Here is a 17,224-nt window from a genome sequence, read left to right as displayed (position 1 = left end):
GAACCAAGAACATTACTGTCGTGTTGTAGGGCATGGTCTGCAACAGGACATTGTGTGTTGCCAGTATACACCCCTGTCTATGCCCATTCATCTCAATAACTTTGTGGTAGTCACGACAATGTAGAAGGTCTAACAGTGTTTACATAACAGCTATTACATGACATAAGTCGCTTCACAGGTGGCTCTCCCTTTCATAGTATGTATTTTGCCAGTTATAGGGCTGGTACAGGTGGTGGTGGTGGGAGGGTGCATAGGGAAAGTCTTACAGTGGGGATGGTCACTGATGTAGAAGTCAAAGGTTAGAGAAGTAGGTGCAGAAAGAGTCTAGGCTCTGACAATGATATGGCAAGGATTGGGCTTGGAAGGGGGATGAAAAGCATTTCTAGGTATGGTGGGCAAAATGTCCACAGGAGTGAACCTCATTTCAGAGCCATTTCTGCCTATTTCCGCTATACCAGACTTCTCTCCTTCTTTAAAATCCTGCAGTTACCTGCCTCTCAAGTTCCCTTGTGTGGTACTATGCATCAAGCCAACCACAAACTGCAACAACAGGCCATGCCAAGGCTACCTTACCTTCTCTTAAAGTACCTCAACGGTGGTTTTCCCATTCCTGTCCATCTCCAGCTCTCTAAACAGCCACACCATCATCCACCACTCCTCTTCTAAAGACTGAGCTTGACCAATCTTAACATCCTCAAACCTTCACCACTACTCTCCAGAGAAATGGTACAACATGGTCACAAGAACCAGCCACAACAGTACAGTGTTCTCAACTTTCTTCTCAGACAACCTTTGACCTTAATTATCTGTGTTATCCAAGGCTCTCACTTTCAGCCCCAAACCTGTACTTAATCATGCTGCTTTGGTTAAGAACCTACTTTCCTTTACATAAAATGTCAACTGGAAATATCAGTTTGCAACTCTATCCCATAACCTTTCCAACAGCAAACCTGACATTGAACACTGCCCTGAATAGTTCTGATCACAATCCCAACTTGATCCACCACCACTACCTCAAAACCCCTTACAAGCCTTCCAGGAATTCCTAAAATCCAGCAATTCTTTACAACCCTTTCTAAGTTCCCTACAACATAACACTAATCTCTCCTCTGCAGAACTCCACACTCTTTGTTCTCTAAAAACTGATGACTTTATAATTACCCTCCCAGCGAACAAGAGATCCACCACAGTGGTACTTGCCCAATGGAAGTATGTAAGTGAAGGCCTATGCTGGCTCTCTGTCACTTCTACATACAGCATCTGTCATCATGATCCCTTCCCTGTGATACACACTGACCTGCAGTCTCTTCTTATAACCTTAGGCCCCTCACAAGGACAACCACCTCAATCCATAGAATTTCTTACCTCACACAAATCACATACTCCCTCCTTTTTATCTTCTTACTAATACTGATAAACCCAATCACCCTGGTTGTCTCTTAATTAATGACTTCAAAGTGCCCACTGAATGTACATCTGTCTTAGTATAAACAGCTACAACCCATAGTACAAAGATTTCCTTCCTACATTAAAGACGACAACCTCTTTCTAGTTTGTCTGTGCCCGTCCCACTCCCACCACACACCTTGCTTGGCATCACTGATGCTACCTCCATCTATACCAACACTCCCTATGTACATGGCCTGTCTGCAGCTGAACATCACCTCAATCGCACCTGTCTGAATCCAAACCTATGACATCCTTCCTGCTCACCTTGCTCAACTTTACAAACAGCTACTTCACCTTTGAGGGACAGACATACAAACAGATCAGGGACGTGGCCATTGGAACCAAGATGGCTCCTTCCTATGCTAGCCCTTTCATGGGATCCATAAAGGTTTCAACCTCTGGAAATTTTTGGAAATTTGTGCAAAGTTCTTATGGGACCAAACTACTGAGGTCATTGGTCCTAGGCTTACACACCCCTTGGTCTAACTTAAACTAACTTATGCTAAGGACATCATACATATCCATGTCCAAGGGAGGATTCGAACCTCCGATGGCGGGCGAGCCGTGCGAACCGTGACAAGGCACCCGAGACACGAACCAAGACAAGGAAGCTCAGACCGCATGGCCAACCTCTGGTTTGGTTTAGATACACTGATGACATCTTTGCCACACAGACTCACAGTGAGGCTCACCTGTTAAAATTTTTGGACATCTCTAAATAAATTCTCCTAGTTAAATTTTTTATGGTGCTATTCTGAATCGCATGCCACTTTCCTTGATGTTGAGCTCTTCCTCACCGAAGGGCACACTCAACTTTCAAATTAAACCTACTAATAAGCAACAGCACTAACATTCTGACAGTTGCCGTCCTTTCCATATAAAATTTTCCCTCCCACACTGCCTCAACATTCGAGGAAATAGTATTTGTCCAGACACAGACTCTTTACAGCTGTACACCATTTTTCCCACCTCAGTCTTCAGTGAATATAATTACCCCACAGGGCTACTTCAAAAGCAGGATTCCCAGGCCATCATGTCCAATTGTGGTACTGTTGATCCCTCCAAAAAACAACTTAGGAGTACACCTCTTGTCACTCAGTACTACACTGGTTGAATCTATTCATCAGCTACTCCGACAGGACTATGATTTCCTAAAATCATGTCCTGAGGTCTATTCTATCTGACATTTTGCCCCACCCTCTCCTCCAATCTTCACAATATCCTGATCAGACTCTATGCTCCTCCTGCAATCATTTCTCTACCCTTTGGCTCCCACCCCAGTGATCACCCTTGCTTTAAGATTTGCCCTATGCTCCCTTCTACCACCAACTACACCAGCCTTGTAACTGGCAAAACCTATACTGTTAAACAGGGAGCCACCTCTGAAATGATGCATGTCATATACCAGCTTTTAAGTAAACACTGTTTCACCTTCTAAAATGTTATGTTATGTTAACTGGGACCTAGAAACGATGGAGAGGCTCCGTCCCCACCGCAGCCGCAGTGGTGCGTAACACCACGACAACTATCGCAGTCCACTTCACCCCTCCACCGCTCCACACCGAACCCAGGGTTATTGTGCGGTTCGGCCCCCAGTGGACCCCCCAGGGAACTTCTCACACCAGACGAGTGTAACCCCTATGTTTGCGTGGTAGAGTAATGGTGGTGTATGTGTACGTGGAGAACTTGTTTGTGCAGCAATCGCCGACATAGTGTAGCTGAGGCGGAATAAGGGGAACCAGCCCACATTCGCCGAGGCAGATGGAAAACCGCCTAAAAACCATCCACAGACTGGCCGGCTCACCAGACCTTGACACTAATCCACCGGGCGGATTCATGCTGGGGACCGGCACTCCTTCCCAAAATGTTATGACTACCACCAGCTTTCAGTTAGGATGAATGGGCATAGATAAGAGGATGTATGTTGGCAACACTCAATATCCTGTAGCAGAGAATGCTCTACAACCTGACAGTCATGACTTCGGTGCCTGTTTCACCACAAATGCCATCTGGATTTTTCCCACAGACACCAGTTTCTCAGAACGCTGCAGGTGGGAACTGGGTTCTACCCTCTGATCTGGTCTTAATCTACATTAATTTCTTTGGTCTCCACATTTATCTTCAGTAACTATTCCTTTCTTTGCTCTTTTTTAGTTTTCAATACAGTATTTATTTTATGACCTCTCTATTTTTCCTCACTCCCTACCTCAATCTGTCTATCATTTATAATACACTTAGCTTTCTGCTCTTGTTAACTCTTGTACTATGTTTAGTCAGTAATCTGTGTCTTGCTTGTTACCTTATCTTCCGCTTCAAGTGCTCAGGTTTCCAAATCTCATGTGGTGCAGTCCCCAAAGATCAGCCTTTCCATCTCATCCCGTCCAGTAAGTCTCCCTTGACATAGGGTTCTGTGCAACTTTCCTGCAACTCGCTCCATTTCCTGAACCTCATCAATCCTTATCCTTCATCCCTCTCCCTGCCCTTCAACACTTCTGTGAGAAGGAGCAGCCACTGGCTGCAAAAGCTAACACATTTCCTTAGCTTTTGTGTATGTGTCTTCTGTTGCTGCTTGGCGAGTATATTTATTCTCCATCCAATTATCTTACACACACTATTAGGTCTATAAAAAAACTTTTTTCCCTGATTAAACTCATCAGGGAGAATGTATAGCTACTGTGCAGTAAATGTGACAATTTCAATTTCCTTAAAATGATTTATGCATTTGTTTCTGTGGTGGACTCCACTCATGATTCTTATGGCTCTTTTCCTATGCATTTCTCCAAAATATTATTCTGTATGCCATAATGGCATGGAAATAATTATAATAAGCTGACTTAATGGTTTTGATATTTCTGTAAGAGTAAACAAAGTGTAAAGATAAGTTGTAACACAATCTGAATGGGGTTTGCTATCAATATCTAAACCTAAGTATTTTTAAGTATCCACCCTAACTATCTGATGGTCACAGTTTATCTCATATTTCTTCATCTCTACTGGTTGTGTGAAACTGAATAAAGTTTTTTTATCGTAAATAAAAGAAAGATCATTTACATTAAACCAGTTCACATGATTCCTAAAAACCTTATTCGCTGACAACTGAAGTTTGTTTAGTGAATTACCATTATGTAACACAGTGTCATCAGCGAAGACGCGAATTTACAGTACCCTGTACAAAGAAGTAGATAATTAACAAAAGTAACAAGAAGTTGGAGGCCCAGAACTGAGGTCTGAGGCACTCCATGCACTTTCACTACTATTTTTGACAGGTCAGCTACACAAAATTCCAGTGTTTTCTCATTTTGCACTGATGACCAAAAGCTAAGAACATAACCACAATAATAGGATTGTTATATATCAAACTTCCTTGAATTTCACATACTGCACTCCCACCCCCTTTCCTCTCAGGATCTGGAGTACAGATTTTTATTCATTACAGAATTCCCACATTCTTCCTGGAGTCAGTTGAAAACCATCAGTTCTCTGTAATATAATAATCTTTAGAGTCACCTACAAAATTTAGTTTTTGCATGCACTATACCACTACACCCATTCTCTCATCCCCTGAAACCTGTCTCGCACAGAGATCACCTGAACCACGCCCTCACATGCTTCTGATCCCACATATACTTGCTTACCAGCCATGGGGAAGTATCCCTTGTGTTGCACAGTACAAGTTAACTAGACTGGTAGAGCACTTGCCCGCGAAAGGCAAAGGTCCTGAGTTTGAGTCTCGGTCCGGCACACAGTTTTAATCTGCCAGGAAGTTCCATCCAAGGCTAGGGGTTTGACTCCTCAAATAAAGAATACATATCCTGTAATCCTTGCTGCTTCTCGTTAAGTGATATTCTGTTACTAAACGTTTAATGCAAAAGACCCAGCTTCGAAACCGTGGCCAAAAGAAGTTTGACCCCTGCTTCACAACCTATGCCATCTTGTTTGTCATCTGTAATGCCATTTCCCAAAATTACAATCACAGAAATGAAATCAAACAGTGGAAAAGCCATAATGGGACTGTAACAATATTATGAAAAGGAAAGTTGCTACTCACCATACAGCGGAGATGCTGAGTCACAGATAGGCACAAGAAAAAGATTTGTCACAAATAAATCTTTTGGCTAGTAAGGCCTCCGTCAACAATAGATGACACAAACACACACACACACACACACACACACACACGGCACCTGTACTAACTCATACTTTTTTTTTTCTTCAAAGGGCTGATGCCACGTATCTTTGGATCAATAATGAAATGTTTGACACAAAAATGAGTGAAGTCACAGTATGTAAAGAAGGCTTCAGACACTCATGCAATCATCTAAATGGTCACCAAATTGCTGTATGTTCCACTGAGAAAATGTGCTGTTACTGTAAAACTGACTCATTCCATATGACAATATGAGACTGCAATTATGATGTATGGACCATCCAATAACTAAACCAGCTGTGATGGTTGCTGACCCTATTCCAGATGAAATTAAAGCACCATGTGGTTCCCTTGTGATGATAGCTTGCAGGCTAGTTGCCTGTGAGATGCACGTGAATGAAACCTCTGGCAGCTCACATCCATGTCACCTTCTATTCTTCACCCAGTTTCTGCAGAGTACCCCCAAAGATGATGTACACTGGCTTTAACCAGTGTGGGAATTGGGCAAGGTCACTAGCTGTTTCGGATGGTTCAAGATATTAGCTCAAACATAGTTTTAACTGCTACAAATCGTGATGCTCAGCACTGTATCACTGACTAGATGCAGTGATGAACTGACCCTAGTTCTCAAACCCACCACACCTGTGAAGAATAGCATGTAGAAAACACAGAAATACAGGACAATGGACAGTGTAACAAATTAATAAATGATGGCTCATTCAATAAATTCAATGTTGTGGTTGATGTGTGTAAGAAGCAACACATTTGTGTAGTTTAGATGATGAGCCATTCTGACCATTTCAGGTGTGTCACCACTAACACCTCCACCATGTAAACAGTACTTATATGGATTTGAAAGTTGAAGACCAAGCATGACCCAGCCAAATGTGTCACCTACTAATTGGTCCAAGCCAGTGCACATCATCTGTGGGGTACTATAGCACTGTTCTGCAGAAATTGAGTGAAGCGAAGACAGTGACACAGATATGAGCTGCTACAGATTTCATTCACATGTGCTTCATGGCCAACTTTCCTGCAAGCCACCACCACACAGAAAAGACTTGGTGCTTTAATTTCATCTGAAATAGGGTAGGCAACCATCACAGTTCATTTATTAATTAATTATGTATTAATTATATATTATATTAATATACATTAATTAATAATTAACACAATAATATAATAATAATTAATAATATTAATATAATAGACGGAAACAATCCACGTGGGAAAAATTTATCAAAAAACAAAGATGATGTGACTTACCAAACGAAAGCGCTGGCAGGTCGAAAGACACACAAACAAACAGGTCTCAATCTCCGCTAATTTCAAGTTGCCGCCACTCATACCTCACCTGTCATTCAACAACATCTTTGCCGCTGCACTTCCGCCTCGACTGACATCTCTGCCCAAACTCTTTGTCTTTAAATATGTCTGCTTGTGTCTGTATATGTGTGGATGGATATGTGTGTGTGTGCGAGTGTATACCCGTCCTTTTTTCCCCCTACGGTAAGTCTTTCCGCTCCCGGGATTGGAATGACTCCTTACCCTCTCCCTTAAAACCCACATCCTTTCGTCTTTCCCTCTCCTTCCCTCTTTCCTGACGAAGCAGCCGTTGGTTGCGAAAGCTAGAATTTTGTGTGTATGTTTGTGTTTGTTTGTGTGTCTATCGACCTGCCAGCGCTTTTGTTTGGTCTGGGTGGCAGCAGAATTTTGTGTGTATGTTTGTGTTTGTTTGTGTGTCTTTCGACCTGCCAGTGCTTTCGTTTGGTAAGTCACATCATCTTTGTTTTTTGATAAATAATAATTAATAATTATTATATATTATATTAATTACATAATTGAAATCTCATATTATCACATGGAAAGAGTCAGTTTTATGGTAGCAGCACATTTTCTCAGACAAAAATATGGCAATATGCCGACCACTTACAAGATTGCATGATGATTTTCTGAAGCCTTTTTTATGTGGAGTGGCCTCGCTACTTTCTACATCTTACACTTCAACATTCCATTCACCCAAAGACATGTGGCATCAGCCATTTGAATGAAATGATATGACGACATGAGAAAGGAATTAGTACAGGTGTCGAGTCAATAGCAGGGCCTAGTAGAGACTGAGGAGGAGTTATGGAGTGAAAGAGGAACTGGTTGCAATTTTGGGGACTGGTATTAGGGGTGACAAATGAGATGGCATAGGTTGTGAAATAGTCAATGAAACTGACCATGCTGTTCTGAGCAGTATGCTCTACAAATGGAAGGACAAGCTTCTCACAGTTCCGAAGCTGGTCCTTTTGCATTGATATATAGGAAGCTGCTGGTATCAGAAGGGCTTAAGGATGGGCCAGAATATTTAGTAAGTCAGATGAACAGTGGATTATCACTGTGTGAGGAGCAGAAAGAATTTCAGGAAAGATATTCTTTATTTCAGGACCAAATTAAACAGTCAGAACCATAGCAGTGGATGATCTTCAGTAGTTTTAATCCAGAGTGGTACTTTATAATCCAAAGGATGCTCCCCTGTGGCTGGTTAGTAAGTGTGTGTGTAATCATATGCATGAAAGGATATGGGTCAAGTGATCTCTGTTTGCATCAAGTTTCAGGGAATAGGTCACTGGATGTAGAGTGAACTAGATTTCAGCGAGGCCTTTGCCAGCACCTTTGGTATAATGATGAAGCAACTGCATGCCACTGTTTACGGTGTTCTGTAAAAGACAAAATTGTAGAGAAGAGACTTCTTGGGGTGGCAATTACTGAAGGGAAATTGTTGTTACTGTCTGCCTTGGTGGCTTGAAATTGACAGGGGTTCTTATGGGGGCCATCAAAAAGGTAGCTGTTGAAAGTCCAGGAAGAGAGTTTATTGAGATAAAGAGAATCAACTGAAATGCAATGGCAAGAAGATAATGAGGTTATGAAGGTACAAGAACAGACTATTGTAGCCAAGTGACCAGATTAAAAAGGTCCAGTCAAATTAGTATGTCTACAAAGGATTCCTCTATATGCTCTATGAATACATTGACAAATGAGGATGTCACATGAGTGCCCATACTGTATATGTGTCACAAACATATTTGCAGGTATGCCTTTCAGAGGATAAGTAGTGGTAGGTGAGAGTGTAATTGATTGTATGTGAAAGGAATAAGTCAGTACTCTTGGAGTGAGTAGGATGTTGCACAGGCAGTGTTTGATATCCATAAGGCCACCGACATAGGGGACAATAATGCCTATAGAGGTGGCATAACCAATGACAAGTAAATAGCCTCATTGGATAAGGGCTGTTGAGCATCTGACCAAGAAAACAAAGGAGGACAATGGGCTGGAGAGACTGGTTGATGTGGCTGGAAATCCTTTCCGCGATAACTTACAACTTAAGCTTTAGAAGTTGTAAAGAAAAGCACATATTAAAAGAACATGGACATGTATTGGTCTGGAAGTTTCCAGGACTGGCCTTAGGATTTAAACAGGTATTGGAGGTCATGGTACATTTTGGAATGAGATCACTACTGCAAAGCTGAAGGTGGAGGTGGAGGTATGTGACAGTTGCAGAGACATTTTATTCTGTTGTAAGTGGCATCCATCACAACAGTTGAGCAACGTTTATGTTCACGGCAAATGGACAAATTGTGGTGGGGTTTGAAGTTCTGTATGTCTACTCTTTTAGCCATCAAGTAGTTGGTGCCACTGAGAAGGGTTCCAGGATTGAATGTTGAGGTAGGTAGCGGTGAGAAATCCCTGGAAAACTATTGGATGGCTGCAAAGTGGCAAAATCAAACACTCTCTCTCTCTCTCTCTCTCTCTCTCTCTCTCTCTCTCTCTCTCTCTCTCTCTCTCTGTGTGTGTGTGTGTGTGTGTGTGTGTGTGTGTGTGTACTCATCTGACTTCAAATGTGTTTAATGTGAAACATGTCACATTATGACTCAGACAGGCTTCAACCTTGTAAGAGATAAAGAATAGTTTTTACTAAAAAAATACTTTCAAATAATTGCAGAATCACCCATCCTTTAAGTGCATTAATCATCTACATACACTGTACATCTGTACAGCAATAATGATTTGGTTTAAGTACAAGGCCTATAGTTTGGAGAAAAAGTAAGATAGCGCACAAAGGAACCAGGAGATTCCAGCATCTGTAGAATATGCCCATGTAATTCTGAGAAATGACAAAGTAAAACATAACTACAATCATGGAAAGGATAGATTGCTACTCACCTTAATGATGACATTTCGAATTGCAGACAGGCGCAACAAAAAGACTGTCACACATTAAGCTTTTGGCCAAAGCCTTCATCATCAGAAAAGAAAAATACACATGCAGTCACACAAGCAAGCACACCTTAGATACACAAGACCACCATCTCTTGCTGCTCAGACTAGATTGAAACTTAAATGCATCAAACAAGAACAAACTATCTGTAATGGTGCAGGGAATGGGGAAGCATAGCAGGGTACAGATGGGGGGAAGAAGAAACAGTGCTGTCTGGTGGAATGTGCAGGAGCTAGAGGTGGCAAACAGGCTAATTGGTGCAGCATCAGGAGGCTGTGGTGGAGAGGAGGAGGAAGGGGGAAAAAGGGAGTGGAAAGGAAAGGAGGAGAGGAAGGGGAAAGATTAGTGAGTGCACTGGCACTGTTGGGTGGGGGTGTGGTGTCAGTACATTACCATAGATTGATGCCAGGATGATTTTGGGAACAGAGAATGTGTTGTAATGATAACTCCCATCTGCACAGTTCAGAAAAGCTAGTGTTGGAGGGAAGTACCCAGATGGCCTCATTTGTCAACCAGCCGTTGAAATCAAGCAAGTTATGTTCAACTGCACACTGTGCAACAGGGTGGTCGCCTTTGCTCTCGCCACAGTTTGGCATTGGCCATTCATCCTGTTTGATAGCTGGTTGATAGTCATACCAATATAAAAAGCTGAACAGTGATCACAGCAGAGCTGGTACATGACATGGCTGCTTTCACAGGTGGCCCAGCCTCTGATGGCGTATGATAAGCCTGTGATAGGACTGGAATAGGAAGTGCTGGGTGGGTGGATTTGGTAGGTCTTGCACCTGGGTCTTCCACAGGGATATGATCCCTGTGTCAAGGGGTTTGGAGTGGAAGTGACACAGGAATGGACTAGGATGTTGTGGATGTTGGGTGGGTGATAGAACACCACTTTAGGAAAGGTGTGAAGGGTCTTGGCTAGGATATCCCTCTTATCAGGGAATATGGTAGATAATAAAAGCCTTGACAAAGTATGTGGTTTAGTTGTTCTAGTTCAGGATGGTACTGAGTGATAAGAGGGCCACTCCCTTGTAGCTGTTTCCTGGAGGTGGTGGCAGGATTTGTGGTGTGTGGAGATATGGCATGGAAAATCTGTTTGTGGACTAGGTCTGAGGGATAGTGGATGTCTGTGAAGGCCTTTGTAAGATCTTTAGTTTATGTGAAGGTGGTGGCAACTGTCAAAATGCAGATTCTGCTGGTGGCTAGTGGGTCTAATGTGGATAGAGATGTGGATGCACCCCTCAGAGAAGAGGATGTCTAGGTCTAGGAAGGTGGCACACCAGCTGAGAACGACCAAATAAAGTGGATGGGAGATAACATTCTTCATGCCCATGGCTTTGCCACTATTGAACACTACCTCTTCCAATGTCCTTCAGACACCAAAACCACTGCCTCATTCTTCATACATCTTGCTAACTATATCCTAACACACAACTACTTCTCCTTTGAAGGGGAGGTACACAACAAATCCATGGTACAGTCATACACATATGCATGGCACCAATCTGTGCCAAAATGTTTATGATCCGTCTAGAGGAAACCTTCCTAGCCTCGCCAGGCCCCAAACACATGATCTAGATGAAGTTCATTGATGATATCTACATGATCTGAACTCAGGGGCAGGACAACCTACACTCATTTCTTCATATCCCAAGACCTTCCCCCCTACCCACTTCACTTGGTCCTTCTCACCCCAGTGTGCCACCTTTCTGGACTTTAAAGTCTTCCTCTCTGAGGGCTCCACCCACACCTCCATCTACATAAAGTCTCCACCCACCAACAACACGTGCAGTTCGATACTTGCCACCCCTTCCACATATGCCGAAGGTCTCACAAAGGCCTTCACAGACAGGCACTATCCCTGAGACCTTGCCAACAAATAAATTTCCCATGGCATATCCCCCCCTACATCCTAAATCCTCACACCAACCCCCCAAGAACCAGCTACAAAGGAGAGGCCCATCATCACCAAGTACCACCCTGAACTGAAACAAGTGAACTACAGCCTTTGGCAGGGCTTCAGTTATCTATCATCATGCCCTGCTATGAGGGAAATTCTACCCAATATCCTTCCCAACTTTCCTAAAGTGGTGTTCTGGCACCCATCCAACCTCCACAACATCCTAGTCCATAACTATGCCACTCCTAATCCCAACCCTTTGCCACAGGAATTATATCTCTGTGGAAGACCCAGGAGCAAAACCTGTCCAGTCCACCCACCCAGCAATTCTTATTGCAGTCGTATCACGGGATCAGATGCCACTCCACATATGAAAGCAGCCATGTTATGTACCAGTTCTGCTGCAATCATTGGTCAGATTTTTATACTTTTAAGACTTCCAGCCAGATGTCCAATAGGATGAATGGCCACCACCAAACAAAGACCAAAAGCAAATGCACCATGCTGTTTCACAGCTTGCAGCTGAACATAACTTGCTTCATTTCATGGATGACTTCACAACCCAGGCCATCTGGATACTCCCCTCCACCACCAGCTTTTCTGAACTACACAGATGGGAATTATCCATACAACACATTCTCCACACCTGACATCATCCCGGCCTTAACCAAGGGTAACCTACTGACTCCACACACTCCACCCAACAGTTTCTGGTCCCTGTGCCCTATCATCTCTTCCCAACTCATATACCCTCTCCCTCATTATGTACTGCTTCTGCCAATGTACTCACCGACTTCCCCCCTTCTCTGCTGCTCTTATTTCTGTTCACTTCTCCCCATTCCCTCCCTCCACCATAGCCAGCCAATGCTGCATCAGCTAGTCTTCTCTGCCACCTCTAGACCCTGCACACTACAGAAGGTAGCACTGTTTCCCTTATCCCATCTGTCCCCTGCTATCCCTTCCCCTTCCCCACTCCTCTGCGGATTGTTGCTCCCATTCATTGGGTTTCAGTTTCAGCCTAGCCTGAACAGCCAGAGATAGTTGTCACATGTGTGTGGGGAGGTGTGCTTGCATGTGTGAATGGGTGTGTGTTTTTCTTTTCTGATGAAGGCTCAGGCCAAAAGCTTAATGTGTAACAATCTTTTGTTGTTCCTGTCTGCAACTCAACATGTCATCTTTACAGTGAGTAGCAACCCATCTTTCCCATAATTGTTGATATTCCAACCTGGACTTTCCACTGTTTAGTGTAAAACATATGACAAGATAAATACAAGAAATGTCAGATCCTGGTCATTTTAGACATATAGTGTTAAGCAGCAAATAAAACAAAGTGAGCAAAGTTAATTCTTGAATTTATTAGAGTGTGTTAACAGTAAACATAATTTAGTAGAATGACCTATTACTGCAATTGTTTCACCAGAAGCATATTAATATAATAAAAAAATAGCTCTTCTGCAGAAAAGGAATTTTTATAAAATCTTACTTGTTTTGGTATGATTTTATTTATAATAGCCTTTTCAAGAACCATACATTGAAAGCTTATTTAATTTCTCTACTGGTTTATTTGATGAAATCTATGAAAGTGAAAGAGATTTCTGCAGTCCTGAGGCACATCATGTTACAAACTGTGCCATTTCCTATAACTTGAAAAAAAATTTAATATTTTTATGAGAACCCATTTCTTTTACAAGTACATAATGTGACCCATTGCTTATTCCTTGTTTTTGTATTTTCATTTTTTGCTCTTTTTATTTTAACATCTGGAAAATTTTGCACATTGTGATAAAACTGTCAGACTTTCAGCCAAGAAAATATGTAGTGTTAATCACTTATTTTCAGAATACACTCACCAAGTGAATCTGCTCCTTTGTGAATGCGAATATCGAGCTCAAGAGATGATGGTAGCTGCAGAACATCAGACCCCCAGCCAGCCACAGCTTCTTCATCATCAAGTTCTTCATCTGTAAGATCACCAGATGCACTCTGGGATGTAATCAGTCTCTCTGTAGCTACAGGAACCATCAACTGAAATGGTATTTCTGTGTCAAATTGTTTTCTCTACAAATTCTAAAATATGCCCAACAATAGATCAAGGCAGGAAGACTACACTTACTCACTTAACAATCACTGAAATCAACATGATGAGGCATGCTTGAGCGAAACGTATGACCTAACACAACTAAGTGCGTACTGAATCAACAATTATATTGGGTACATAAAAAAATCTACTCACCAAACAACAGCAGAACACACACATAAAAGATCATTATAATTTGGTAAGCTTTTAGACCTAGTGAAGGTTGAAGGGGAAGGAATAGGTGTGAAGGAAAAGGACTGGAGGGGTACATTTTGGAAAAGTTACCCAGAACTGCAGGCCAGGGAAGACTTAGCGGATGAGATGAGAAGGAAAGACTTATTGTTGCGCACTGCATTGGATAAGATTTGAAAGCCTGAGAGCTTAAAGGTGGATGACAGGGTAATATCCAAGACAAAGATTAACTGCTTGTACATTATGCTCGAGTTAATAAGAGAGAAAAGCTAAGTGCATTGTTCGTAAAAGAGGTGGGAGGGGGCAATAAAAAATAGATGGGTAAGACAATGAAAAATGTAGAAAACCAAAACAGAATGAAGAAAACGGTAGTTACTATGAAGAAATGCTGGGACGGAAGAAATTAATGTAAATTAAGGTCAAGTGGATGGCGAGAACCAAGGACATGTTGTAGCACTAGTTCTCACCTGCGGGTTTCTGAGAAACTGGTGTCTGGGGAAAGAATTCATATGGCACATGTGGTGAAACAGGCACCAAGATCATGACTGTCATGTTGTACAGCATGCTCTGCAACAGGATATTGTGTGTTGCCTGTAATTGTATACACCATCTGACTACACCTATTCATCCTGTCTGGTAACTGGGTGCTAGTCATGGCAATGTAAAGGCTGAATTGTGTTAACACAACAGCTGGTATGTGACACAGGTGACTCTCCCTTTCGAAGTATATGTTTTGCCAGTTATAGTGCTGGTATAGCTGGTGGTACGAGGGTGCATAGGGTAAGTCTTGCAGCAGAGATGGTCACAGGGGTAGGAGCCATAGGTTAGGGAGATGGGTGAAGAAGGAACATAGGGTCTGACAAGAATATTGCAGAGATATGGAGGGCAACAAAATGCTATTCTAGGTGTGGTGGGAAAAATCTCAGACAGAATGGATCTCATTTCAGGGCATGATTTTAGGAATCATGGCCTTGTTGAAGTAGCTGATTAATACATTCCAGACCAGGATAATACTGAGTGACCAATGGTGTGGTCCAAAATTCTTTTTTGGAGGGAGCAGCAGTACCAGGATTGGATGTGATGGTCCAAGAGTTCCGCTTTTGAACTAGACTGGTGAGGTAATTACATCCAGTGAAGGCTGAGGTGAGAATGGTAGTGTATTGCTGTGAAGAGTCTGAATCCAAACAAGTATGTTTGCCTCTAACGCCAAGGCAGTATGGCAAGGAACGTTTGACATGGAAAAGATGGCAACTGTCAAAATGCAAGTAGTGATGTTTGTTAGTAGATTTATTATGGACAGATGTATGTAGCTGGCCTTCAGTGAAGACAAGATCAACATCAAGGAAAGTGGCATGGGATTCGGAATAGGACCATGTGAAATTTAATTGGGAGAAGGTATTCAGAGATTCCAGGAATTTTAACAGGTAAGCCTCACTCTGAGTCCGTATGGTAAAGATGTATCTAAACCAAACCACGGGCTGAAGACTAAAGGATCCCAGGAAAGTCCCCTTCAAGTGACCCATGAAAAGGTTGGCATAAGAAGGAGCCATCCTGGTTTCTATGGCCGGACCTCTACTCTGTTTGTATGTCTGCCCCTCAAATGTGAAGTAATTGTTGATAGCACCTGCAACCTTTAGTAAAAAGACTTGCCACCTACATCAAAGATACCAACCATTTCCTGGATCGTCTAAAATCCGTGCCTGTCCCACTCCCATAACACATGTTGCTCCTCACTACTGATGCCAACTCCCTTTATACCATCACCCCCATGTACACAGTCTGTCTGTTGCTGCTGAACATTTCCTCAGTTAGTGCCCAGCTGATTACAAACCTATGACATCCACCCTACGCACCTTAATCAACTTTATACTAACCAACAAGTAATTCAGCTTTGAGGGGCAGATACACAAACAGATCAGGGGTACAGCCATGGGAGCCAGGATGGCTCCTTCCTGTGCCAAACTTTTCATGGGTCGCTTGGATGGGGCTTTTCTAGGATCCATATGTCTTCAGCCTCTGCTTCGGTTCAGATACATTTATGACTTCTTTACTATATGGACTCATGGTGACATACACCTGTTAAAATCACTGGAATCTCTTAATACCTTCTCCCAATTAAATTTTATATGGACCTATACCGAATCCTGTGCCACTTCCCTTGATATTGTTCTCGCCCTCACCGAAGGCCAGCTACACACTTCTGCCCACATTAAACCTACTAATAAACAACACTACACATTCTGATACTTGCCATTCTTTCCATGTCAAACATTCTCGTCCTTACTGCATTGGCATTAGAAGCAAACATGGCACATAGGTTATTCATGCAATCCCAGATGGAATTTGGTGCAATGGTTGATAGAAGTGATTGTAAAGGCATTTCCCATTTATGGTCACTTCCATGAGCCCCATGATTGGAAATCGAACAGAAAGGTATGAAAAGGTTATGGGTAAATTTGGAGAGGATATGGAGGCCAACAGGAACGGGAAACAACTCTTGGATTTCTGTGCCAGTATGGGATTAGTAATCACAAACTGCTTTTTTAAACATAAGAACATTCACCGGTATACTTGGGAAGGCAGGGGAACCAGATCTGTCATTGACTATATAATAACAGATCAGGAATTCAGGAAGACTGTGAGGGACACACGTGTATTCAGGGGATTCTTTGATGACACTGATCACTATTTAATCTGCAGTGGAACTGATATTGTGAGACCGAAAGTGCAGGAGGCCAGGTCCATGTGTAGGAGGATAAGAGTGGAGAAACTTCAGGATAAGGAAATCAGACACAAGTACATAACGGTGATCTCAGAAAGGTACCAGCTAGTTGAATGTAGTCAATTGCAGTCACTGGAAAATGAATGGACAAGGTACAGGGACACAGTACTAGAAGTGGCCAAAGAATGTCTTGGAACAGTAGTGTGTAAAGGTAGGATGAAGCAAACAGCTTGGTGGAATGACAGTCAAGGCAGCCTGTAAAAGGAAAAAGAAGGCATATCAAAAATGGCTACAATCTAGAACTCAGGTAGACAGAGAAAGTTATGTTGAAGAAAGAAACAAAGCCAAACAGATAATTACAGCATCCAAGAAGAAATCTTGGGAAGACTTTGGAAACAGGTTGGAGACCTTGGGTCAAGCTGCTGGAAAACCATTCTGGAGTGTAATTAGCAGTCTTCGAAAGGGAAGTAAGA

The 17,224-nt window shown here is 42.4% G+C and overlaps 1 protein-coding gene across 1 annotated transcript in view; it reads right to left on the bottom strand.

Moving 5' to 3' along the window:
- LOC124795948 (multiple PDZ domain protein) overlaps nucleotides 1–17,224 on the bottom strand; it is a 1,551,599-nt gene that overhangs the window by 1,213,261 nt on the left and 321,114 nt on the right. Inside the window, exon 3 of the mRNA XM_047260028.1 lies at nucleotides 13,611–13,785. Coding sequence (XP_047115984.1) covers nucleotides 13,611–13,785 — 175 coding nt within the window. The remainder of the gene's footprint in view (nucleotides 1–13,610; nucleotides 13,786–17,224) is intronic.

Source organism: Schistocerca piceifrons, chromosome 4 (assembly GCF_021461385.2).
Source record: "Schistocerca piceifrons isolate TAMUIC-IGC-003096 chromosome 4, iqSchPice1.1, whole genome shotgun sequence".
NCBI classification, from domain to species: domain Eukaryota; kingdom Metazoa; phylum Arthropoda; class Insecta; order Orthoptera; family Acrididae; genus Schistocerca; species Schistocerca piceifrons.
This window is presented reverse-complemented; position numbering and strand designations above follow the sequence as displayed.